Source organism: Branchiostoma floridae, chromosome 10, assembly GCF_000003815.2.
Source record: "Branchiostoma floridae strain S238N-H82 chromosome 10, Bfl_VNyyK, whole genome shotgun sequence".
Taxonomy (NCBI): domain Eukaryota; kingdom Metazoa; phylum Chordata; class Leptocardii; order Amphioxiformes; family Branchiostomatidae; genus Branchiostoma; species Branchiostoma floridae.
Genome location: NC_049988.1, coordinates 13,145,715 through 13,155,845, shown reverse-complemented (window position 1 = coordinate 13,155,845; position 10,131 = coordinate 13,145,715). Strand labels below are relative to the sequence as shown.

General features: G+C 41.1%; 2 protein-coding genes across 2 annotated transcripts in view; one reads left to right on the top strand and one right to left on the bottom strand.

The window, feature by feature from the left end:
* Nucleotides 1-2,609, bottom strand: part of LOC118423996 — a 4,901-nt gene extending 2,292 nt beyond the window's left edge. Inside the window, exons 1-4 of the mRNA XM_035832375.1 lie at nucleotides 2,394-2,609; nucleotides 1,038-1,134; nucleotides 453-574; nucleotides 116-197 (exon numbers count right to left, since the gene is read on the bottom strand). Coding sequence (XP_035688268.1) covers nucleotides 116-197; nucleotides 453-574; nucleotides 1,038-1,134; nucleotides 2,394-2,566 — 474 coding nt within the window. The 5' untranslated portion in view covers nucleotides 2,567-2,609. The remainder of the gene's footprint in view (nucleotides 1-115; nucleotides 198-452; nucleotides 575-1,037; nucleotides 1,135-2,393) is intronic.
* Nucleotides 2,610-4,005: 1,396 nt separating this feature from the next.
* On the top strand, nucleotides 4,006-9,950 carry LOC118423994. Its single transcript, XM_035832373.1, has 3 exons — nucleotides 4,006-4,136; nucleotides 8,221-8,439; nucleotides 8,792-9,950. The coding sequence occupies exons 1-3, from the start codon at nucleotides 4,080-4,082 to the stop codon at nucleotides 9,341-9,343; spliced, it is 828 nt and encodes a 275-aa protein (XP_035688266.1). The 5' UTR covers nucleotides 4,006-4,079; the 3' UTR covers nucleotides 9,344-9,950.
* Nucleotides 9,951-10,131: the final 181 nt, after the last annotated feature.

The window sequence follows — 10,131 nt, the reverse complement described above, 5'->3', positions numbered from 1 at the left end:
ATTGCAACAAGCGCACACATAAATAATCAGGCTCGACTTGGATGGGGTAATTATATTATTATTACATAGATTGGTAAACATTGTAGTGAATTGTACTGAAGCACTTTTTACTTACAAAAGCGGTTGTCTCATCAGGATTTTCGCCATCCACGGTAAAGACGGTGCTCGAACTGCACACTAACTTCACTATGCTATGCCTGCAACACGAGTGCACGTGTTAACATGATCAAGTAATTTGACTCTTTGACAAAATTTTGTCGACCTTGCGTAATACTCATTTTGAGTACTTGAAAGATTGGATAGTTGTACTACTGTAAAATAGATGCCATTTTATCATGTTTTACAATGAAACTAGTATTCAGATACATTTGTACATGTTTTATTATCTATATATAGTTCGTAAACGTGTGCAAGTGAAAGATAAAAAACTGAAACAAAGCACACATAGGCACCTCTGATAATCGTAGGCGTTGTAAGTTATTGAGACGTCGTTTCCGTCCATGGAGAACATCACGCTGTCCTGGGAGCCAACGTCGTACGATTCTCCAGATCCATCACTTCTCACTTGGCACGCCTACGTGATGATTATAACAAATATACATATATTCAAAAGCCATATATTTAAAAGTCGTCAACGACAACAAGTCATCTGTCATGATACATGCGGAGAAATTTGATTAAATCGGTACAATTTTAATATCGCTGAGCTTGCAATTTACGTATTTGTGTATTTGGTAGTAATGTGACAAGACAATTGCAATAATTATTCCAGCAATTCGATAGGTTTAACATATGATGAATATCATATGATGAATACGATGATGAATATCATATGTTAAACCAATTGAATTGCAGGAATTATATATACTATGCCACTTGGCCCTGATGTGTCGCCAAAAAGGAGTAATTTATCACCATGGCCAGTTGGCACTTTCGTTACCTTGTTGGTAAGACAGAGTCATGAATCAAGTTTTGTTCATACGTCTCTCATGCTGTTTTTGTTTAAATGTTTTGTAGAAAACCTTAACGTTACATACCGCCACGCTGTAGCATTGCTGCATGTCAAAAGGTGTGCAGGGGTTGTACGAATACTGCCAGCTGTCGTCAGGCCATTTGGTCGCCGAGCCGCTAAATCTGCAATCAGGGAATATTAGAACAATAACTGAATAAATAAAGACGTTTTTTGTACGTTAAACTAACTAAGTACAGGTAAGGTGAATAGACATTCTATTAGAATTCTATTAAAATGCAGTACTAGTGATTCTAAGTACATTAGTGTAAGGATGTGATATATAACTAAGACTACAAAGTCTGAAGTATACTTAGTCTAGTATCCAACTTCTCGCTTCAATCAGTTGTAGATTTAAAAGCACATGGAGTTTAAAATACGTGGTTTGTTTAATTGCACGAGGAATGTAAATTTTTCTGTGATATCAAAATATCGAAAGCATGGAAACTTAAGTAACTAACCCTACCATGCAGAGAAATGGACAAGCAGAAAAATCATGGAGAGAATTGTAAGGATCCCATTATGGATATTTGTAGAAAGAGCTTTTTCAAATCATATCGACTTTGTGAGCGTATCATATCTATAACGCTAGTTTACCTTTATCCGCGGGTGACCTTTATCCGTTGTTTGTTTTTTGACATGTTTTTTTAGGGATGTCAAGTTGCCAGTCTGTGGTTTCGTATTGTAACATTTTCAAATTATGCAGTTTGAAACCATCGTCCATTGACCTGTCCCTAAATACCCCGTCTTTAAAAAGAACAGATATAGGTTACCCTGCGGATAAAGGTGAACTAGCGTTAGAGAACAAGATTGTCAACTTCCATATGAGATATTGCTTCTCAACGTAAGTGTGTCAGTTTAAAGTGTCAGTATCATAGTAGTCTCAATGCGTGATGAATAGCTAATGTTATTTAGTGGATAAAAAGATCCTTAGCATATTTTTCAGCGATTTTATTGGGTCCACCGCACATTTGGACTTTGGTCCACATGGGTCCGTTTGTTTGACATTGTGACGTTTACAAACCGTACAATTTTGCTTACGTACCATGTTTCTATGCTAATCTAAGATTGTAATCTCTTGATTAAACATCCTTACTCCAACTCGCTTTTGTATCTTTTTTGTGCTTGAAATGCTCTGTTCTTTTGTAGAAGATTGTACTATAAAGTCTGAACTCAAAGGAAGAAATTACTCAATTGGTATTTTTTACAAGTACAATCTTACCATCCGTACCGAGTTAAAGATTGACCCCATTTTTAAACAAAGAATACATGGTTTATAACCATTTGTCCAACGAGACATAAAAGCGAGCTGTTCAAAATTTATCAAAAGAAGAGTATTATGTAACTTTTTACAAAATTACACAAACAATTGTGAACAACTTACGCCGGAGCTCCTGACCCAGCCAGAGAAGACAGGTCGATTGTTCCGGTACCGTCGTCCATATCACACGAACAAGGGCCAGTCTGGATGCAGTTAGCGGCTACAGCTGGTCTGATCAGGACTACAACAATAGCTGACAAAATGTGCAAGAAAATGTAGTCGTTAAGGGACGCCATCTTGTTTTTTTAAACTTTGAAGTACTTGGGCCTCACTTACAGAGTCACGCGCTGATGGGGTCAACCAAGTTCACAAGTTGGGCCACGTGATTAACGTCAACTGTTGACATTTTCGCATTGATGCAGTTCATATAGACTTCTTTGTGTGTGTGTATGTGTGTGTGTGTGTGTGTATGTGTGTGTGTCCTACAGTAAGTACATGGGATGTGTGTTTGTGTTCGATGTGTGTATGTGTGTGTGCCTGTGCATTTGTTTTTGTGTTCGACGTGCGTTGATTTATCTGTGCGTATATTTGTACGAGTGTGTGTGTGTGAACGGTATCATGACATGTATATGTGTTTGTGTATGCATGTGCGATCATGTGTGTGAATGTCTGCGTGTGCGTTTGTGTGTGTGTTCTCGATGTGCGTAAGTGTATTTGTGCTCGTGTGTGTACATATATATCTATATCTACATATATGTGACTATTATTGTATGTATGTGTGTGCATATGTGTGTGTATACATGTTTTTGCGTGTCTCTCCTTGAGGTGCCCGTTCGTTTGTTTGCCGCTGTACCCTTTTTCTACAAATGCCTGGAGCGCTACGCTCAATATTGTTTATATAGGCAAAATTCTCCAAAGACTTGAACACAAACGTAATCAAATTTACAATAGTCTAGCAATACACCCCAAGGAGGTTTGTAACCTTTGTAAGCGCCAACTTACAGTTTGAATTTGCCGCCTTTAGTTTAGATTAGAATAAGTTTCCCGCCAAAGTCATTTCCCCGCCACTGGTACCCACGGGAGACCCCAGCAAGGCTAGCCCGGGGGCGGCTGGAATTTGGGACAGAAGGAAGCCAGTCGAAAAAAGGGAACTGTGCTGAAGGAGGCACAGATCAGTGGCCTGGAAAAGGAACTTCCAGGAGACTGAAGACACTTAGGACTGGAGTGAAGACTTCAGGAGTTTCATGAAGGATAATAGGGCCTGGAGTCAAGTCAAGACTTCAGGAATTTCAAGAAGGATCAATTAGGCCTGGAAAGGAAGATTCCAGGAACAGGAGGACAAAGCTCCAAGACATATGGACAGACTCGGTCGGGTACGTGGGTGACCAAACTATGTTTTACGGCAAAGAACTCATTGCGGATTTGGCTAAGAACTCACTGCAGATTCGGTCAAGAACTTACTGCGGACTCTGATTCAAGAGCATTTACAACTACAGATGGAATAGGGACAGAAATAGGACTTTCAAACTCAGTACGGCGGCTTCTGTACTTCTACTAACTCTATGAACAATATAACTTCAAAACGTTCAGGTTTGTGTCTGCGTTTTACATCTGTGTGAAGAATCCAAGGTGAGTTCGGTTATTACTTCTTTGTAAACCTAGTACCCCGGCTGAGGCTCAGGCGACAAGATCTAGAGTGGAGCGCTTACAACCTCTTTGATACACCCTAATTTCACGGTGTTTGTGTTCTCTCATGGGACGTCATTACCATAATGATGACGTCATGAGCAAACCATTCACCACACAGAAATGGCAGCCCGAAGGCAGCAGGAGATGGCGGGCGTCTCGGGTGGCGAAAATTCGCAGGTAAAAATATAGAATATATTTTAGGGCGAGACATTGTCATTTGATATTGGATGATGAATGACAATGGATAAAATTTCGATGTGTGTAGTTGGTAAATCTTTGAGGTCGAAACGTTTTATGGAAAAGTGGCGTCCTTGTGCCCAGTAAACTGCTGAGGACATGACCACTGGCACTGGTCCGAAACTACCCAAATACTGACCCAGACACTGTATTTTCTCAGTCATTTTCATTGTTTGCAACGGTGTACCAGTTACGACCATCCAAATGTAGGTCACTTGCTTATATCTTACATATACAGAGCACGTACATGTATTTACATGTATAACGTGTCGTTATTAAGTAGCACGGTTTATCCTATATGGTTTACACCAAGTCCATGATGTTTGTGACATCATGTCACTTGAGCTCATGAGGTGAAGGTTATGTCGTCTGCTGTAACACAGTTGCGATGTTAATGCTTTTAATATTGTCGAGCGCAGACCAGGAGTATGATTTTGAATACAGTAAAATATGTGGGTTTTATGGGGGGCACGTATTGAAATATTAATCCATAAATGTACCTCGAAATGAGCGCCAGAGCCTAGACAGGTGAGAGTCCTATATGTTGGGACACAACCTACATAGCGGGACACAAACTATATAACGGGACACAAGCTACATGCCGGGGCAGTGGGGCGACATGGGTGATTGGTGCGCACGTTGTCTTGTTTACACGTATGGTATTTATGGACAGAAGTGTACTAGTACTACTAGTATTCAATAGCCACAGTTCTTGTACCTTGAAAACCTTATGAAGAACTGGAGTTAAAAAATTATATAACGTTATATGTAAGCAGGGCCGGTGTTGTGGCCCCAGGTTCTTTGAATGCTGCACGAGGAACGTTTAACACAGGACACAGTCATGCCGTTAGACACGCACGGGAGCTGTGAGTCGGGACACTCTCTCTCTGTTCACAAGCCTTTCTCCAACTGTCCCTCAACTCAACAACTCACTGCTCTTTATTTCAAAATCCCAGACACATATCCAGACACTGTCTACAGCTATATGCATGGCACTAATTATAACATGTACCTGCTATTGGCTTTGTTGTTCTTTTCATCTTCAGTTCATCAAAGAACAATACAAAGGATAACACCTTGTCAACAGTTATCAAACAACAATAGCAGATAGTTACACATCTGGCCACGGAGACGCTCTCCTCAGACAAAATACATGTAGCCTTGTCATGAAGTGAAGGGCACCTTGCGACACAACAAACAAAGAATTACAAAATATGCATCACGATTCTACAAAGTACATAATATCTGTTTCTCACCATCACTACACTGGTGTAAGTTGGGCGAAATGAACTTCACTGTGCTTTATACGTTTTGTGTATTATTTGGTATCACTTTGGTAGGGCAAAAGTTAGGTTGTTGTTTGGATTAGTGCCACAGGGCGGTAGCCAGAGTGTAAAGTGTGGAAATTTGCATTTTGATTAGTGTCGTCTGGAGATTAACATTCGTCTCCTCTGTGCCAGGTGTAATTGTTTCACACCAAAGCTATAGACAGAATTAACAGATAGACGGTAGTCGCTCAGCCTTTGATGCCTAGAACAACAAAGGGACTTCAAACATGTCACCTCTAAAGTATGTATGAACATGTGAATTTGTATGAATAAAACAAGACAAGCTTGCTGGTAGGAGAGAGAGAGAGATCAGTAACAATCTTTAACAACTAAACACATATATATGGATATCTATAGGTATGGACACATGAACATAAAGATCAATTGTGTCAGTCGTGCGTGGGGTGCAGACACGAGGATGTAACTCTCCAGCAAGCGGTCCGTGTGTGTGCGGAAAATGGCCTGTGTCCCTGCATGTTGTTCTTCCCTTATGTCTTAGACTCCAAATTCCAAATAAAAACCCGGGGCCACAACTTCTGCCCCCCCCCCCCTTTCTTACAGTGAAGTTCATTCGCCCTACTTAGGCCCCCATTCCACTTGACGGCGCTCTGACGGCGCTCTCACGGCGATGGCAAACTTGCCCCATCGCCGTGAGAGCGCCGCGATGGCAGAAAAAGCTGCTCTAGTGGAATCTCTACTGCGACGCCAGCGCGCTCTCAGTGCGACGGAAAACTTAAAAGTCAGCAATTTGTATGAGCTGCCAAAGACTTAAAAGATTACTCAACGAATTTCAGAGATAAAGAACGAAATTTCTTACGTTTTGTATATTTTATTGTTTACTAACTCATACCTTTACGTCTTATGCAGTTTTGAATTATAAAATGAAGGCTGTTAACAAATCCAATTTTGCTCACTGTACAGGGCTCAGCGTGAGTCTAAGATAACCCATACATTTGACTTGCTTTTTTTTTTTAAGTTAAATTTGCCATGTAACTTATTCAAAATGAATATCATTATCATGCCACGTTATTATGATAATTTATAAAATAGTGAAACGATTTGATGTATTGAAAATAAGTCTTCCATAATCTCAATCTACAGGTTAAGAACATGAAAACTAAAATGTTATTCTGTTGACATTTAAAAATAAGTCAAGACATAATAAACCTTTGTGTTCTTGATTATTCTATCTCAGTTTATTCATTGTACATCATTTGTACTTTTTTAAAAACATTTCTCCGAGTTCTTTTTCGCCAATTTATATTATATCTAATCTGGAGAAATCATGTGATACAAAACGCTGAATAAAAGCATTGTATGTGTAGTTATCAAATTTGTATTACCTATGATTTTAATTAGGAAGTGACTCATGACACAAAAGTAAGATTTGACAAAAAATTTCATATACTTCTTCAAGAATAAAGATTGTATGAACTATAGTTGAGAGCGCAGAGAGAGCGCGGTGAGATCGCCGTCCTGGTGGAATGGGTCCTATCATTTACCATTGTTCAGCCCTACTGGCGCTCTCCGCGCTCTCCCGGCGCTCTCATGGCGCTCTCATGGCGATCATTGTTGCATCGCCATCCTCGGCGCTCTCATGGCGATGGTATGGCAGGGCTCCATACCATCGCCGTGGTGACGGCGCTCTCGCGGCGATGGCACTCCCAAGGCGCTCCCACGGCGCTCTCACCGCGCTCTCACGGCGCCCCCACGGCGACCTTGGCGATTTCACCGCGCTCTCACCGCGATGGTCAAATTTGCCATCGCCGTGAGAGCGCCGCGAGAGCGCCGTCCCAGTGGAACGGGGGTATTACATATACACACGCACACACACACACACACACACACACACACACACACACACACACACACACACACACACACACACACACACACACACACACACACACACACACACAAATTACTGACACGCTTATCGCTAAATGTAGCATTGCCATGACTTGATCTTGGTTTTACATAGTCTCACGACTGACTACAAGTATTTTACATCGATATCTTTGCACTAGAAATCGCGCGACTCCTACAACAACAAAAGCCATGCAACATTAATCGTAGAAAAGATTGTCCACGAAAGATTTGGAAATGTACGCAGCAACTGTTTACCTAACAAAATAGTTTGACCTATTAGTTAAGTGAAATATAGAATCTGATTTTACTAAAACTTCATACATTTTGAGATACTTCAATAGTTTCAGTGACCTTACTTAGATGTTGCTTTTGGATTGTGGTCTGCCAACCCAAAGTATTCATGAATCGGCTACGGCTACGTCGTCCTTGACATTTGATCAAATGTCAAGGACGACGTAGCGCACTGAACCTGGTATCCAGGGGTATCATATATAGCTCCCGGGTCTCTTCTCCGCAAATTTGTAGCCCAGTATCCGGCCGTTACAGCTAGTACGCGGAGAGGCAAGAAGAGACTCGGAAGATATGATACGGATGGATAACAGGTTAGAACCCACTTAGAATAAGAAAAATATACAAATTGATATGTTCTTTGATATGTCTCTGAGTGTGGATGTTTTTGGAAACGTTTATGAAAAGGGGTACATTTCTTGTTCGATAAACCAGCTATAACCAATAATAAAAGTAGCTAGGTTTACGCAATTACCAAGAAGCATTCATTTACCCATTCATCCATCTATTCTTTCATTAATTTTTTGTCCCCCATGCAGTTCCACTTCATTGTTCCTCTAAACGTGGGAGGCCACCACTACACCAGCACCCTGCCGGTACTGCGCAAGTTCGAGGAGTCCATGTTGGCGGCCATGTTTAGTGGCCGCCATCTTGTCGTCAAGGACGAAGAAGGTCGTTACTTCATCGAACGAGATGGCGCCAACTTCGGCCACATCCTGAACTTCCTCCGAGATAGTCAACTGCCTCCTTCCGAAAAGGTACATGTAATCTCTTATTGTTATGCACACATAAATCTGCGCAAGAATTATGCAAATCATCGTGAAAAGGCGAATCTGTACAAAGCTGAATATCCGTTTGTGTTCTATCCGTTTTGACTTTATTCGAATTGCAAAAACTACAATACAATGTGAACTCTAGGAAGCTAACTAACTGATATCATCGCCACGGTTCAATGATATAAAAGCAAAAAAAGTAACTTTTTTTTCTTGGTATACTTCCTTATATATCAACAAAGAAGATTGAGATTTATCATGAGAAACATAGACTTAAAATTCAAACGTCAAAGAACTATCCCTTCATCAATTGTTCATTGACACTGTGTACACGTAGGTTAAGGAAGTCTACAAGGAGGCGCTGTACTACGGAATCAAGCCTCTTGCCGACATCCTTGGCCGGCACAGGTCCATCTTCGAAGAGGAAGAAGTCGCCAAGTTCGTCGACCAGTGCCCCAACGCCCAAGACAAGGCCGAAGAAATCGCCTCTCTCCTCAAGAAGAAGTTCGTCGACACCTTGAGCACGAAAGGCCGCGTGGTATTGCAGTTTGTTCAGGACTTGTCGTGGGAGTCCGTTCACCGTAACACGGTCACGGGAAAAGCCATCGGAAACTACTACATCCCCTACGACTTCCAACAGGACAAGAGCCACGAGCATCACAAGTGTCCTCTGCCTGAGATATCCATGGGAGAGATGTCCGAGTCCGACAGGGTGAAGACGCTGAACTTCTTCGGGAACTACTTCGGGAAGCTGGGGTACAAGATGGAGGTTACCCCCGGGGAGTGTGGGGAGGAAGTGTGGTCACAGAGGATCACCTTTCCCGGGGACGGCCTGAACTCTATCAACATCCACTGCTCCAAGAAAATCTACTCACTCGACTTTTCCTAGACAGGACAATAACCTCCTTGGACAGGCAAAACGACAGCTTAGATATTGTACACTCCCGCTATTAGGCCACACTGATTTAATGTAATGTTATGACATCCTCTAGAGCCCGCAAGACTAATGTGCGAGGGCGAAAAAAATCCAGTGCGCGCTTATTATAAGCACATTGTATCTATAAATACAGCATCACTTGGTGAATAGTCTCTCATGTCATCTCTCTTCATACCACCTAAATTGCTCATTGGACCATCAAAAGTTTCCTTTCTGAAAGCAAGCCAGCATACTTAATCTAATGTTGTAATTACGTCATTACGTAAAGGGTGAAATGTAAAGGCTTTATGTATTTTGAGGATAACTGACTATGTAGAATTTGAATGAAAAACGTCTTGGGATATTCTTTGTAGTGAAATCACATGCTTTTTAGAGATCATAGTTTGACATTTGTTGGGAAGTCAGCTGAGGATGCACTTATTTCTAAGAGTGTTGGGAAAACAATGTTATGGTCACGCAGTAATTCTTGTACTGCTACACTATATAATTTATTTGCCTTTGTGAAAGTAATCTTTGTTATATTGATGAATAATAAAGAGGGACGAAAGTTTTTTAAAATCAAATCCGGTGTCGTTCAAAATTGAATGATAAGGTTATAACCTGCATGCTAACTTATTGAATGTAAATTGATGAAGTTACTGAAAAACATTCGTTTGCCAACGTGAGCTAAAAATGATGTAGGGCAACCCTGTTTCGATAGGCGGCGTGACGCGACAATTTGCTAAATGTTAACAACTGAC

Excerpts from the sequence above, each read along its gene's own strand:
- LOC118423994 (XM_035832373.1), top strand. The coding sequence starts at position 4,080 with ATGGCAGCCCGAAGGCAGCAGGAGATGGCGGGCGTCTCGGGTGGCGAA. Across the intron at positions 4,137-8,220 it reads CGGGTGGCGAAAATTCGCAG|TTCCACTTCATTGTTCCTCT; the intron begins GTAAAAATATAG and ends TCCCCCATGCAG. Across the intron at positions 8,440-8,791 it reads AACTGCCTCCTTCCGAAAAG|GTTAAGGAAGTCTACAAGGA; the intron begins GTACATGTAATC and ends GTGTACACGTAG.